Source organism: Pyrus communis, chromosome 3 (genome assembly GCF_041283825.1).
Source record: "Pyrus communis isolate YQ-2024b chromosome 3, ASM4128382v1, whole genome shotgun sequence".
NCBI classification, from domain to species: domain Eukaryota; kingdom Viridiplantae; phylum Streptophyta; class Magnoliopsida; order Rosales; family Rosaceae; genus Pyrus; species Pyrus communis.
In genome coordinates this window covers 5,637,501-5,653,634 of record NC_142567.1, presented here as the reverse complement: position 1 = coordinate 5,653,634, position 16,134 = coordinate 5,637,501, and the positions used below count along the sequence as shown (strand labels likewise).

At 38.1% G+C, this 16,134-nt stretch overlaps 1 protein-coding gene and 1 pseudogene across 2 annotated transcripts in view; one reads left to right on the top strand and one right to left on the bottom strand.

The window, feature by feature from the left end:
• Window positions 1–3,514: 3,514 nt before the first annotated feature.
• The window catches only part of LOC137715897 (double-strand break repair protein MRE11-like), a 19,532-nt gene continuing 6,912 nt past the window's right edge, over window positions 3,515–16,134 (top strand). The window contains exons 1-16 of the mRNA XM_088690752.1: window positions 3,515–3,771; window positions 4,286–4,326; window positions 4,408–4,495; window positions 4,699–4,856; window positions 5,133–5,223; window positions 5,931–6,050; window positions 6,161–6,229; window positions 6,315–6,406; window positions 6,544–6,646; window positions 11,169–11,285; window positions 11,388–11,450; window positions 11,523–11,594; window positions 11,715–11,792; window positions 12,007–12,069; window positions 12,160–12,220; window positions 15,939–16,021. Coding sequence (XP_088546878.1) covers window positions 4,310–4,326; window positions 4,408–4,495; window positions 4,699–4,856; window positions 5,133–5,223; window positions 5,931–6,050; window positions 6,161–6,229; window positions 6,315–6,406; window positions 6,544–6,646; window positions 11,169–11,285; window positions 11,388–11,450; window positions 11,523–11,594; window positions 11,715–11,792; window positions 12,007–12,069; window positions 12,160–12,220; window positions 15,939–16,021 — 1,275 coding nt within the window. The 5' untranslated portion in view covers window positions 3,515–3,771; window positions 4,286–4,309. The remainder of the gene's footprint in view (window positions 3,772–4,285; window positions 4,327–4,407; window positions 4,496–4,698; window positions 4,857–5,132; window positions 5,224–5,930; window positions 6,051–6,160; window positions 6,230–6,314; window positions 6,407–6,543; window positions 6,647–11,168; window positions 11,286–11,387; window positions 11,451–11,522; window positions 11,595–11,714; window positions 11,793–12,006; window positions 12,070–12,159; window positions 12,221–15,938; window positions 16,022–16,134) is intronic.
• On the bottom strand, window positions 7,069–10,931 carry LOC137741027 (uncharacterized; annotated as a pseudogene). The gene is made up of 3 exons (XR_015960558.1): window positions 8,041–10,931; window positions 7,841–7,959; window positions 7,069–7,756 (listed from the first exon to the last, which is right to left on the bottom strand). The product of XR_015960558.1 is annotated as an uncharacterized LOC137741027 (transcript).

Below are 16,134 nucleotides of genomic sequence, written 5' to 3'. Positions count from 1 at the left end.
GGTTGGGAGAGGTCTCATATTGATCAACACCTTGATGAGTAACTCGTTCCCCGTTAAGGATATCCATGTTGAAGGCAGGTGATCCCCTGTGTTGGGGGGCACCCAGGTGGTGGTTGACTTCCCCGGGGGCGATGAGTTTGTGTGTTTGAGTATGCCTAGCTTCATGAAGCATTCTGAAGAGCTTCTCATACTGCTCCTGGAGGATCTTATTCTTTATCGCTATCTTATTGTTCTGAGCCTCTAACTCATCGACTTTAGCCTGAAGAGCAAACTTCTTTCGTTCCTTTGCACTAAGTGCGAGGGGGAGTGTTGTTCTGTGTGATGTGGCTCCCTTCGCTCCCCATGTTGGAGAGGGGTGCCTGGTCGAAAGAAAGTGTACGGATGGTGGAAACCAGCTTGACAAAACTGGAAAGAGTAAGAATAAGTGCGATTCCCACAGACAGCGCCAAATGTTGATGCACAAAATTGACGAGGACTTTGGTACAACAGAAAGTGTCAAGTTTATGACCTTCGCTAGGTTACTCTGGTCATTAATGTGGATAAGTATGTAAATGAATAGAGATAGGGAAGCAAACAACACAAGATGTACATGGTTCACCTAAATTGGCTACGTCCACGGAGTAGAGGAATTCTCATTAGTTGTGAAGGGTTTACACAAATACATAGGTTCAAGCTCTCTTTTAGTGAGTTCTAGTGAATAGTTTAGTACAAATGACATTAGAGATTATTGTGGGAGAATGATCCCCTTTTATAGAAGAAAGTTTCTAGCTTTGTTCAGACATTGACACGTGTCATGTTGTGATTGGCCTCTGATATCGACACGTGTTGCACTGTGATTGGCCTCCTGGTTGGAGGAAAAGTCTTGTGGGTCCTTGATGGTATATTGTTGACCGGTGCTCAGTAGTTTCAGGATTGGTCAAGTATGGTACAAACAATTATTTAATGAGATGTTTACTTACTAAGAATGAGCATAAAAAGAAAGAAAATCCTTCCAATTCATGACTTCCCCATTAAAAATAAATATATGGGTCATGTATACCTTAAAATTATTAATTCAATACCCTCAAAACAAAGAATGAGTTCGACTAGGTGAAATTAGTTGATATGGATGAGCCCATATTTGTGATAGGAATTGAAATACTCAAGACTTGGTCACATGGACGAATTTAATTAACATTATCCTGCCCAAAATGAATTGCAACATGTTTTAGAAATATTTTATTTTTTAAACTAAGAGAAGTATCTCATTACACATAAATGGCAGACTAAATAAAAATAATCTTTAACGTTAAATATAGGTGATTCGTTATATAAAATCTCATCACGTATGGACTGCTTTACGTGATTTGCTAGTGTATATTGTGGTACATGAAATGGATTTTGTTACTTATTAATGTAAATTAGTTAAAAGTGGTATTATGGTAGCCATATGAAAGTAAGGATTATAGATTCTCCAATATGAAAAACAATTGTGTATAATTAAAGTGATTTAATATGTATTTATTATTCAAAAACTCCTATTCATCAAATTGAGAGGAGTAGTCATCTTTCCTAACGATGGGTGGGTAATTAATTAGAGCTTTTTAAAGAAATTAATCCTCTTATATATCATAGGGTAAGGATAGGGAGATTAAATTTGTAGACCAAATTTTGCAAACTAAATGACATATAAGTTGATGATTAGATTATTACTTTAATTACTGATTAACGTACTTATTCTCATTGAACACATCATTTAGTTTACAAATTTTGTCTACCTAACATTACTCTATATCATATGACAATGCATACATAATGATCTATACACTTATTATATATTTGTTGATTTGAAGATTAATTATCAAATGTGTTGACTGAATTTCCTTGCGTGCATGTTATTGGGAAAATCATAAAGTTTTAGGTTTCAGTTTATGTATTGGTTGAATCATGGATTCCTGCAAGCTTTGGTTTTGTTTTGATCAGTTGAGTGAATCAATTTATTTTCTCTCGTTTGTTTTCTGTTTTGGCCGTGGGAGTATATATGTCTCACACACAACTCGTTGGAAAGAGATGAACATTCTGATCTGGCTGTCATATAGTTTCAAACACAGCATGTGATAAATGGATGCAGTGGTCCACAAGTCTATGCATATGTCTTGTTTCAGTTGTGTGGGGATCATATAATCGGTTCCATGTAAAGGAGAGAGAAGAATTTTGGTTCAATTGTTGGATCAAGAGCTGAAAATATAATTGTTTATTTATTAGTTTTTACAACAACGAAAAAACAAAATTCTGAACATTTTTGAGATCTAATTAATCAACCTGGCAGTTGTCTGTGGTTATAATCTTCCAAAATTCGAGAGGTGAAGTGAAGCGAAGATTGTTTAGCATGTTCACAAATCCTATGCTGTGATAGGGTTAGCTACTAAGCTTGGTTAGAGTGCACCTCCAAGTCTCAAAAGCTAAAAGAAAGACATATATATAGCCACTCATCTCTTGTCATAGATCACCTGTGCATCTTTGGTTCTCCACAGCATAGAAGTCTTTCTCTGTTGGCATGGTTTCACGAAATATATTTTCATTTATTGCGAGGATGTGAAGAAATGTACATCCTACGTCGGAAATTTATCAAGATAAATGGTTAGTACTCCTACAATTGGTTATATAATAAAACATCAACTTTCTTTAGTTATATATGTTGAAACGAATAATTTTCAAACTGTGGATTTGATATTGAAAGATTGGATGCTGAAACAAAATTGACCCCGCAAATATACATATATATATATATATATATATATATATATGTGAATCCTTTAACAAGAGGGATCCTTATTTTTCTAAAAATGTAGAGACACCCTCTTAATCATTGGATTTGACTTTAATGAAATTGTGTGGCCTGTGATTTAATCTTAACCACACAATTTTATTAAAGCCAATCCAACTATATGTTCCCATTATTTATTTATTTTTTAAAATGAGGATCCTTCTTGTTAAAGGGTGTGTATATATATATGGGTGCATATGCAACTTGTAATTGCCATAAAACATATGTACGGCTTCCGTTTGGCATAACTGCGTGAGAGTGATCTTGGGTAGCTCCCATCCCCATATATTCCTTTTACCGCCTAAAAATATTGCAGTATTTGGGAAAATAACCAGAAAATTAAAATCACGACGTTGTAAATCCGTAACACTGTAAAGGGTAGTTTGGGAAATGAAAAAAAAGCGTTGTAGACATAGAGCTAATTAAGCTAGGTACAGAGGTGGGGAAACAAAAGAAGAAGGGGTGGGGGCAAAGAGTAGTATTGCGGGGGAAACGAAAGGAAGGGGACTGGGGAGGGACGTGGTAGCAGCCACACATAAGTTCGAAGAAGCTAGGTTCCATGCAGCTTCGTCTCTTCGTTTGTTTCCTCATAATTATATTTTATCGCTATCTGTCAAAGTATATGTGAAGACCGTTGCTTGTACAGCAACCTACTTGGACAATGGTCACATTTCGAAATTCTGAACCATATATCTAATAATCTAACTAAGTACGTAACTCAAAACAAACTCTCTTTCTTCATCTGAATAACCAAAATTAGGCCACAATTGTTAATAGTTGAAATCACCAGGGGTATTTTGGTACTTAAACCGCTGAAAACAGTGCCAACAGACCTTGCTTCACCGTTTCCACCGTCATCGCCCTTTCAAAATTCCCCGCCACCGTTCCTTTTCCCGGCTGCCAAGCTTCGCCGAATCAGCTTCTACATTCGCACTCACAGTCGTCTTCGCAACACTATAACGCAGGTAATCATCTCTCGCGCTATCGACTGTTTGTTTCCCGAGAAAACACAGGAAAAAGAAAAGAACTCGGTACTTGACCACCGAATCCGTTGAATCGCTTACTATACTACTTTAATTTTTGCTTCCAACTTTGTTTTCACAGAATTCATCAGCAACTAGAGAATTGAACTTTCACTATGATTATTTGTTCTTCCTTTTCCGTATTTACTCTGATTATGTTCTTGTGCTGCTAAAACCCTGCGTTTTAGGGGTTTTTGGATTTCGGTTTTCAGTATTCGAATTGAGATTTTTTTATTATTTCGATACCGAAAGTTGCATGTTGGGGTTTTTCATTTACTGCAACCTTTTAGCAAATTCGTTTCTTGAAACTGGAATATCTGAATATTTTTCCTTTCAATTATTTGGGTTTTGAGTTAAAAATAATGCGGTGGAAATGCAGGTGTTGGTAAAATAAAATTGTAGTCGAAATCGGGGCGTTTTAAGATCATAACTGTTCTGTGGTTTCGACGTGTTGTAGGCTTAAAGAGTATCGACTATCAGTATGGGTGACTTGTCAAGGTAAATTTCAGTGCAATATGTTTCTAGATTTTCTGGACAAATGTTATTTTCTATTTTTAGCTTCAGTGAAATAATTTTCAGGGAGGATCTTAGTGATACGCTTCGAATACGGCGGCATGATTCATTCCAGGCATTTGATGAGATATGCTCAATGGCGGAACAAAAAAATGTAATAGCTAATTTTTCCTTCTAGCTGTATTTGTAGTCTCACACCATGGAATACCAGTTTGCTAGTGTGGTTTGATTCCCTTTCTTTATTTCTTTCAATTTGTGTGATTTGGAGAAATAGCGTATTGCAAAGCTCTATTCAATTGAAACTGTTTCCTTATACTTTCTGTGAACTACCACATTGTGACATTTATCTACTATCAGGTGGATTTTTTGCTTCTTGGCGGTGATCTGTTCCATGAGAATAAGCCTTCAAGGTCAACACTAGTTAAGGCCATTGAGATTCTCCGTTGTCATTGCCTCAATGATCAGCCAGTGCAGTTCCAAGTTGTTAGCGACCAGACTCTGAATTTTCCAAATACGTACGTTATGAATCAACTGCACGTTTGTTGTTTCCTTGGAAATTTTACTGCAATGATATGTCTAAGTTGACCTTTGGTTCATATGCCACTAGTTGAGCAAAAGGAAAAAAAAATTCCCTGCACTATTAAGATTTAGGACTACAAACATTATCTTTTCACTCTGATGTGTTTTTGCATTCAATTTCACATCAGAAACCTTGCCTTTCTGTAAAATTTTAGGGATATATGGTAAGCATGTAGGCCCTTGGGTTAATAATAACATGCTTGTTCTAACAGATTTGGTCATGTAAATTATGAAGATCCTCACTTCAATGTTGGATTGCCAGTATTTAGTATTCATGGAAATCACGACGACCCTGCTGGAGTGGTATGGATTCTATCTGGTGAAGTTGTGTGTGTAACTGTGTATTTGCCTTTGCATTTCTGTTTTTAACATTATCAATGTTTCTCATCAGAAATCACTTTTAGCACCATGGTTTGAGAGTTTTTTACCCAAGTTTGGTATCGTATATAGCTTACTGGTCAAGTTCGTTGATTGTAATAAAAGGGTTCAAGTTTCCACAGGATTCAACTTACGAGCCTCATCAGCCTTCTATCTCACAAGAAAGAAACTTATAACTTGTTAGGCTTGTCTACAAATTCAGACATACCCTTTGCTCCAGTGATGTGTTTTCTAAGTGTAGATTTACAGTTCGTAAAGGATTTGGATGGTCTTGTCAGAATATCAAGAAAAATATGTTCATATTTTGGAATAAGCTGCATTTTGATGTGACCAGTTCTGTTATTCTATATCCAATTCCTGTAAGAGAGGAAGGGAGGAAGGGAGGGATGGAGGGAGAGAGAGAGAGCGGGTGTTTCAAAGATGGAGAGGGAGGGTACCAATAGGCTAATGGTTATCTCTATATTGAAGAATTGGGTTATTTTTTAATAAAAATTATGTTATTACCCGAAAAAGGAGCAAGGACCCCCTCTTTCGCACACTTATATGATATTTATTGATTTTCTGAAATGTGTTTGCTACTGCTGTTTTAAGTGCCATATATTGGTACTTCTTAACATTATGGTTATTGACAGGATAATCTTTCTGTTGTCGATATTCTCTCAGCGTGCAACCTTGTAAACTATTTTGGGAAAATGGGTCTTGGGGGTTCTGGTGTTGGTCAGATCACTGTGTATCCTATTCTCATGAGGAAGGTTAGTAAATGGATTTAATAAATAGTAGGATTGCGAGGATCTAATGTCTTCTTTTGGTGAATGGAATATTTTGTCTTTATGTTGCATGGCTCATAACTCCTGAATTGCAGGGTGCAACATCAGTGGCCCTCTATGGTCTCGGAAATATTAGAGATGAACGGCTCAATAGAATGTTTCAGGTATTTTATGTTGAGAATTCGCCTTCGACTGTTTATTTGCAGGCTTCTAAATACATATGTGTTGGACATATTATTCATATTTCAGACACCACATGCTGTACAATGGATGAGACCTGAATCTCAAGAAGGGTTGGAAGTGTCAGACTGGTTCAACATTCTAGTGCTTCATCAGAACAGGTTTGGTGTGTGTGTGTGTGAGATTGGATTGATCATGATTGAGGACTCCTGACTTAATATCAGAATTTTATTCGGTTGTGGTTTAACATTAAGTTGTCAATGTTCCTATTTATGAAGTTATATAATTTTTTCTGCAGAGTGAAGACAAACCCAAAAAATGCCATAAATGACCACTTTTTACCACGCTTCCTAGACTTCGTAGTGTGGGGGCATGAACATGAATGCCTTGTGGATCCTCAGGTGCCAATGAATACTGCTTTATCAATATATGCAGTTTGCACATGTGCATGCTCGTCGTACAAGTTTGAGTGTGTACGTGCGTGATTGTGTTTGTCTCTGGGTGCGTAGTTTTGGTCTTTTGTGTTTGTCTCTGGGTGCGTAGTTTTGGTCTTGTTTAGGAGGGTGGCTTACAGGACTTTACATGGATTTTGTTTTTGACAGGAAGTTCCAGGGATGGGATCAATGTATTAAAAGCGTGAGGCGTGGGTGAGGCGTCCGAGGCGAAGCCCAGCCTAGGCGTGAAGCGTGAGGCGTGAGGCGAAGCCTTACAGGATTTAATTTTTTTTTTATATATATGTTTTATATATTATACATATAATTGTATAAAAAATAGTACTATGTAAAATAAACATCCATTCTCAATTTTTCATTCAAATCCATAGTCATTCAAAAGATAATATCATTTAAATTCATCATTCAAAGGTAATATCACCCAAATTCATCATTCAAAAGGTAATACAAACAAAGAAAACAATCATTCATCCAAATCATCTTCATATAAATCAAAATACAAACAAAGATATAAATCATTCATCTAAATCCTCTTCATCTAAATAAAAGGCAACATCATGCTCTTCATTGCCAACTCTAGATGAACTTGTCAGGTCTCATCATTTCATCAAAAGAATCTTCCAAATCATATTCCACATTTCTTCTAGTTCTACTTGAGGATTCTTCATTACCCCGTTTTCTTTTGTATGTAATAGGACCCTGAGGTTGAGTAGGCTCGCGAGGAGAAGGAGGAGGAGTAGGCTCACGAGGAGGAGGAGGAGGAGAAGACTCTCTAGGCTCTCGAATGTATGAGCCACCTTCATAAACCGGGGTTGGCACATTCCTTACGGCCTCAACATTATACAATAATTCATCCTCAAGTCATGTAGGATCTTCCGGAAGAACGGGATCTTCTATCTCTGTTATCCATTCATCATCGGAGGCAATTTCTTCCACAACAATAGGATCATACTTCTCCATCCTTTTCTTACTTCTTTGTTGTAAAGCCAAATTGTACTTGACATAGGCTAAAGCATTAAGCCTTTTGTGTTCAAGCCTATTCCTTCTTTTTGTATGAATCTACAAATAAATCAATTCTATTATTCAAGTCTAAGCATTTTAAGCAAAAATGACACTTAAGATACTAATAATATATTTACTTACCATTGAAAATGTGCTCCAATTCCTCTCACATCCCCATGCACTACAAGTAAGGCTTAGAACTCGGATAACAAATTTCGTTAACTCGGGTGTTTTATGCCCAAAGCGCTCCCACCAAGCCGCTAAAAAAACAATATTAATAAGGTAAGTAATTTAAAGGTTAATGATAAAAAGATATTAACAATTAACTAATTAAATCTTACTTAGTGTTCGCTTTTTCCTAGTTTGCATAGCCATAGAATCCGCAAATGGACCACACTTATTAGTAAATAAATCCAATTGAACATCGGCCTCTTCACGTTCTTTCCCTTTCCCAAGCATCCTATCCATGCAAGCAAACAACCCATTTCGCACTTCATCAGTATCTGAGAAATTATCCTCATATCGAAATTGTGGGTTTAAGTAATAGCCCGCCGCATGTAGTGGTTGATGAAGTTGATCGTCCCATCTACGATCTATCTTTCTCCAAATAGGCATATATTTTTTTCTCCACTTTGTTAAGATTGCTTGCAATTTTCTCTTTTGCGGCATCCATCAACTCATATATAAAACCCATGGGGGGTCTCTCCTCCGAATCAACCTCTCTCAAAACACAAACAAAAGGAAGAACGCCCTTAATGCAAAAGGAAACTCGACCCCAAAACTCACAATCATATAACACATGATGCTTAGCCAACTTTGCTTCACGGGATTTTGCATAGGTGCTTTTCGACCATTCTTGAGAGGTAAACAAAGCAACAAGATTTTCCTTTTGCTTTTGTAAGCTTTGTAGTGTAAGGAAAGAATTGGCAAACTTAGTGACCGCCGGACGAAGAATTTCCGAATTGTTAGTGTACTTTCTCATCAAAGCTAGTACCCATTGATGCCCATATAGATACTTTGAAATACACCTTGCACGTTTGAGTGTGTCATCAAACCATGCCATCTTAGAAATATCTTCTAGCATCAAATCAATGCAATGAGCCGCACATGGAGTCCACCACACCTTCTCTTTCCTCTCCAGAAGTTTTGCCCCGGCATTCTTGTAGTTCGAAGCAATGTCAGATATAACTTGAACCACATTCTCCTCCCGAATTTCTTGAATAACGTCATCCAAATAGCCATACAACAAATCTCTATTCTTAATAGAGGCCGATGCATCAACCGATTTCAAGAACCAAGTACCTTGAGGGCTATTGACAAGAAAGTTGATTAAACATCTACTTTTGCCATCCAACCATCCATCTGACATAATAGTGCATCCATATCTCTTCCAAGCCTTTTGATGTTCTTTCATCATACTTTGTACATCATCAACTTCTTCTTTGAGCATCCAAGTTCTATATTCATGGCTTGTAGGAGCATCAAATCCGGGACCAAAATTGGACACCAATTTCATTGCATTAACATAATATTCATTGTTTGCCGCATTGAATGAAATGGCACTAGTGTAGAACCATCGGGCAAGTGCTCGGGATGCTTGTCTTCTTTCCTCTTTTTGAAAGGTGTATTCAACGTGGTTTGACGAGCTTCCGATGTAACATACCTATCAAGTGGTCCCCTTGACCCAGGTGGTAGAAAAGAACCGGTTTGTTGTGAATGTGTGGCACTCGCACTCCCACTCCCACTACTTACATAAGTTGTCCTTGTTGTGCCCATATCGACACTTTCACTTTCTTCTCCACCACCACGACACAACTCATGACTAGCTTTCCTCTTTTCTTTAGTTCCCATAACATTAGCAAAACATTCTTCCTTCACATTGGGTGGGACCTTTTTACAACTTATCATTCCTCCCGAACTTACACCACCCAAGTGATGTTTGAATCTAGAAATTGAACCCGTGCATTTGTGGTTACAAAAAACACAATAGAAGTGCTTAGTGACAGGATCCAAATCTTTTGTCCATTGTCAAGCAAAATCTTTCTTAGAAGAAGAAGCCATATTCTTCAATACCCTAAACAATAAACAATAGATGCATGCATACAATTAATGAACCAACAATTTATTAATTAATTTATATACCAACAATTTCCAACAATTTCTAACAATTTATTAAATGTACTTGACTTTTCATGTAGTTCCCCTGAGAAAGAAATCCTTGTTTTTGAAGTGAACTTATTTCATGTGACTAATCAATAATGTTGTAATCCCTAAAGAAAAAAATTTGTTAAACTTATGTTGTTGAGTGGTTTCTGTTGTATTGGATCTGTCAACCTTCAATATGACGCCTCTGTAAACAACCATGTTGTTTTTTTGTGTTAATTAACTTATGATTTGCCTAACCTCCTTTCATTTGTTTATATATGCAGTATATCAAAGAATAGCATGTATAATCTGCTGCAACCTCGACTTAATGTTCTTCTTTTTGAGATTGTTTTCCCCCTTATGTGTTTCAATGACAATGATCTAAGGCTTTGGGATGAAGACCCACACGAATATGTGAGGAAGGGTTATGGTCAGTTTTCAAACTCTTGTTTTATCACTTGAAGATAACTGTTCATTGGTGGTTTAATTAATTTATATACCAACAATTTCTAACAATTTATTAATTAATTTATATACCCCTTTAGTGCTAATTTCTAACAATTAATTAATTAATTTATACACCCTTTTAGTGCCAATTTCTAACAATTTCTAACAATTTATCTAAGTGCCAATTTATGGCAACAATTTATGGCAGCCGGTAGGAGCATTAAATTTATGGTATAAGTGCAAAACAGTTTGGCAGCCACACAGATAAATAAAATCGTGAGCTATATGTCCCCTGTTTTCTACTCTGCTTCTTTCTCTCTCTCTCTCTCTCTCTCTCTCTCTCTCTCTCTCGCAGAGCGCCTTCCCCAGAAAATGCAAAACCAGAAAACTAAATCCCCAGAAAACTATTAACCCCTCTATAGCAAAAGTTGCAAAACCTTCCCCAGAAAATAAATCTCTAATTTCAGAAACCCTAACCTTTGGGATCTTGCTGACGGCGCTGGGGCTGGGCTGATGGTGCTGAGGTGACGGCGGCGGGGTAATGGCGGCGTGGCGACTGGACTGGTGTTCTGAGCCTCTGGGCTTCTGGCGCGCGAGAGAAGAAGAAGCAACAAGGCAGAAGGCAAAAGGCAGAGGCAGAAAAATGGGTCGAATTCGAAGGTATGGTGGGTGAAGACTGAAAATCCTTACCTAAACGACGTCGTTTTGGGTTTGGATGGTTTTTAAAAAAATAAAAAATAAAAATAAAAACGTCCAGACGCCTTGAGGCTCGGCTCCGCCGCCTCGGCGTCTCCGACGAAGCATTTCGCCTACTTCAGCAAAACTGAGGCGTTTGCCTCTCCGCCCAGCCTCAAGGGCGCCCTAAGCGCGCCCTGAGGCGAGTTCTTTAAAACATTGGATGGGATTTCACATTACACAACCTGGTTCTTCAGTTGCAACATCACTGATCGATGGAGAATCAAAGCCAAAGCATGTGCTCCTTTTAGAAATTAAGGTTGCACATAAGTCAATGTTAGATGTATTTTTTCCAGAAAGCAACATCTTTTGATGCTTTCTATTCCCACGCTTAGTTGGATACTGACAGACTTTTATGCAGGGGAATCAATACCGTCCAACCAAGATTCCTTTGACGTCAGTGAGGCCATTTGAGTACACAGAGGTGATTCAGTGTTGACCTTTTCATCTACATAATAACTTTTGATGAATACCTTTTTTTTTTTTCCTGTTACAGATTGTATTAAAAGATGAACCTGAAATTGATCCTAATGATCCAAACTCAATTCTTGAACACTTGGACAAAGTGGTGAGTGTAATTGACAAGTAATATTTGACTGTTGTACTTTCCCTTGCCTTTCCTTTTCCATGTATTGTATCCTCTGATGCATATGCTGTACATTAATAATTTAGATTTGAATTTCTATAGGTCAACTCTCTTATAGAGAAATCTAGGAAAAATGTTGTTAGCGGATCACAGCTCCAACTTCCATTGGTCCGAATAAAGGTAATATTTCCAATTTAACTTAAGATGTGGGTATTGTGATGTGATCCTCATATATGCATTCTCATATCTCTAGGCCTTTTTTCTGTCCCATGTCTTGCCTTCAGACCTACAAGTATTTGTGCACATATGTATGCTCTTTTTTTTTTTTTCCCAGTGTAACCCTAACCTCCCCCCTTTCCGAGCGACATTGTAACTTCTCTTAATCAATTGGCAGGTGGACTATTCTGAATTTATGACAATAAATCCTCAAAGATTTGGGCAGAAGTATGTGGGGAAGGTACATTCACTCATCCTATATCAGTAATCTAATTGATTTTTCTAGTATCACATTTTGGAAATAAATAACTGCTATTGTAATGACTTTAAGGTTGCAAACCCACAAGACATTCTTATATTTACGAAGGCTTCAACAAAGGGCCGGAGTGAAGGTACTTATCACACTTGTAGATTTTGCATTGGTTGATTCTTTATTTTTATATTATCTTATAGGTTCCATTTCCTTATTTAATTTTTGAGTAACAAGAAGCTTGGTGCACCGTGGCCTATGAGATTTTCTTCATATTAACCTCACAGGTCCATTATGTTAACAAATTAGATTGCCACAAGTTAAATCTTAGTGCTGGCATTGGTCTAGACTTTCACATACAGTAGCTACAGTTATGTTATATCTCAAATGAAAATGATGGTAATAAATTTGATGTGACTAAATGAAATTATATCCATGTTAGAGAAGTTTTGTAGTCGACAGTTCGGATAAAGGAGGAGGGGGAGGGCGTCAGGTAGTCGACAGTCGGCACTTCTAGGTTACGTCGAATCCTTATGAAAATGAATCCAGAATGAAATCGGGCCAAAGCTAGGGCGTCACCCGTAAGTGGCGCATTGTGTGGCCCAAGCACAATGATAAGTGAGCAAGGGTCGTTGTATCTCCATCGACAGCCGGATGCAGTGTTAAATGAGCAAGGGGGTCATAGAAACTTCTTTTTGAACAACTCCACTCAAAGTTGTTTGGGAGCATATGCTCCTATCAACTTTACACATGACACACAAAAGAAGTACTTTGATCCTATTAGAAGGGGGAAGGCGAAGAAGCTAGGACAGAAGGGTGGAGTTCAAGAGAGTAGAATGCGTTTAGGAACGTGGAATATAGGAACCTTAACGGGAAAATCTATGGAAGTAGTGGAAGTTATGGTGAGGAGAAGGATAAGTATTATGTGCCTACAAGAAACTAAGTGGGTTGGTCTTAAGGCAAAGGATTTAGAAAACTCAGGTTTTAAACTTTGGTATTCGGGCACAAATAGAACGAGAAACAGTGTTGGTATCATCGTGGACAAGACCTTGACACAAGATGTTGTAGATGTCAAGAGGGTAGGAGATAGAATTATGGCAATCAAGATTGGAATAGGACAAGAACTCATCAATGTGATTAGTATGTATGCACCTCAAGTAGGGTTGGATACGAGTTTGAAGGAGAAATTTTGGGAAGATCTTGGAGACTTGGTGCAAGGAATTGCTCGGACGGAGAAGGTATTTATAGGAGGAGATTTAAATGGACACATGGGCAAGGAGACAGGCAACCATGGAGGTTTTCGTGGTGGCCATGGTTTTGGGGAGAGAAACGAGGATGGGGAAGCCATCTTGGATTTTGCAATGGCATATGATCTCTTCTTAGCCAACACCTTCTTTAAGAAGAGAGAAGAACATGTGATCACCTACAAGAGTGGGTCGTCAAAAACACAAATAGATTTTCTTCTAATGAGGAAAGGGGATCATATAACTTGTAAGGATTGCCAAGTTATACCAGGAGAAAGCTTGGCTAATCAACATCGCTTGTTGGTGATGGATGTACATATCAAAAGAGAGAAAAAAGAACAAGACTTGGAAGTGCCCAAGGACTAGATGGTGGAATCTAAAAGGAGAAAAACAAGCCATTTTCAAAGAGAAAGTAATCAACCAATGCGTGTTGGATAGAGAGGGGGAAGCTAGCCAAAGGTGGGATTCCCTGCTAGTTGTATCCGAAAAGTAGCAAAAGAGGTATTAGGAGAGTCCAAGGGCTTTGCTCCACACCAAAAGGAATCTTGTTGGTGGAATGAGAAGGTACAAACAAAGGTGAAGGCTAAGAAGGAATGTTGTAAAGCCTTATACAAGGATATGACCGATGAAAATGGTGAAAGGTATAGAATAGTGAAGCAGGAGGCGAAGAAAGCTGTGAGAGAAGCTAAGCTAGCGGCTTATGACGATATGTATAAATGACTAGATACCAAAGAAGGAGAGTTGAATATCTATAAACTAGCTAGAGCAAGGGAAAAGAAGACAAGGGACCTAAACCAAGTGAGGTGCATCAAGGATGAGGATGGAAAGGTTCTTTCTACAGAGAACGCGGTCAAAGATAGATGGAAAGGTTATTTTCATAATCTTTTCAATGAAGGACATGAAATGAGTACTTCTTTGAGGGAGTTGAGTAACTCAGAAGAGTGTAGAAACTACTCCTTTTACAACCAAATCAGGAAGGAAGAAGTGGTTGTAGCTTTGAAAAAGATGAAGCATAGAAAAGTAGTGGGCCCAGATGATATACCGATCGAAGTGTGGAAAGTCTTGGAGAGACGGGTATAGCATGGCTCACAAACCTTTTCAATAGGATTTTGAAAACGAAGAAGATGCCAAATGAGTGGTGAAAGAGCACTTTGGTGCCTATCTACAAGAATAAGGGCGACATACAAAATTGCATGAACTATATGGGTATTAAGCTAATGAGTCATACAATGAAGCTCTGGGAAGGAGTCATTGAGCATAGATTGAGGCAAGAGACACAGGTTTAGAACAACCAATTCGGGTTCATGCCAGGGCGTTCAACCATGGAGGCAATCTATCTCTTACGAAGATTGATGGAAAGATATAGAGATAGGAAAAAGGATTTACACGTGGTCTTTATAGATTTGGAAAAAGCGTATGATTGGGTCCCAAGGGACATTCTTTGGAGGATTTTAGAGAAGAAAGGAGTATGAGTAGCATATATCCAAGCTATAAAGGATATGTATGATGGAGCAAAGACTGTTGTAAGAACTCATGAAGGATAAACCGAAAGCTTCCCCATAATTGTAGGGTTACATCAAGGTTCATCCTTAAGTCCTTACCTTTTTGCATTGGTAATGGATGAGTTAACGGGACATTTCAAGATGATATTCCTTGGTGTATGCTTTTCGTAGACGATGTAGTGTTGATAGATGAAACTCAGGAAGGGGTAAATGCGAAGCTTAACCTTTGGAGAGAAGTGTTGGAATCTAAAGGTATTCGCCTAAACCGATCAAAGACAGAATATATGGAGTGCAAGTTTAGTGCAAATGGAGGCCAAAATGAGTTGGGGGTGAGGATCGGAGATCAGGAAGTACCAAAGAGTGATCACTTTCACTACCTAGGATCTATCTTGCAGAGAATGGAGAATTAGATGGAGACCTCAACCCTAGAATACAAGCTGGATGGATGAACTGGAAGAGTGTACCCGGCGTATTGTGTGACCATTGTATGCCACTGAAGCTCAAGGGAAAATTTTATAGGACGGCAATAAGGTCGGCGATGCTGTATGGCACGGAATGTTGAGCGGTGAAGCATCAACACGTACATAAAATGGGTGTAGCGGAGATGAGGATGCTTTGTTGGATGTGTGGGCACACGAGAAAGAATAAGATTAGGAATGAGGATATCCAAGGTAAAGTAGAAGTAGCCGAAATTGAAGGAAAGATGAGAGAGAAAATCGGTTACGGTGATTTGGACATGTGCAAAGAAGGCCTATTGATGCTGTGGTTAGAAGATGCAACTACGGGATAGAGGTCCAGGGTCGAAGGGGTAGAGGAAGACCTAGGAAAACTTTGGAAGTGACTCTAAGAAAAGACTTAGAGTACTTGGATCTAACGAAGGACATGACACAGAACCGAGCACAATGGCGTTCTAGGATTCATATAGCCGACTCCACTTAGTGGGAAAAGGCTTTGTTGTTGTTGTTGTTAGATAATTTCTGTTAGACATCACTATTACAGTACAACCTGTTACTCGGGGATTTCATTTCAGTCAGAGCTATTACTGAAGTCCATTAATTGTTAGCATTCATATATTCACAGATTTTCAGTTACTTATTTCTTATCTTTTTTGTAGCTAAAATTGATGGTTCTGAACGGCTTTGCCCTGAAGAACTAAATCAGCAAAACATAAAGGCTTTGGTTGCTGAAAATAATCTGGTATCAGCCGTCATATTCGTTCTTTCCTGTACTCAGTATATCATGCCATCTTGTACTTCTCATCCAGTGGAACACTTGATTTGTTTATTTACAGAATATAGTTTTGTAAGTTT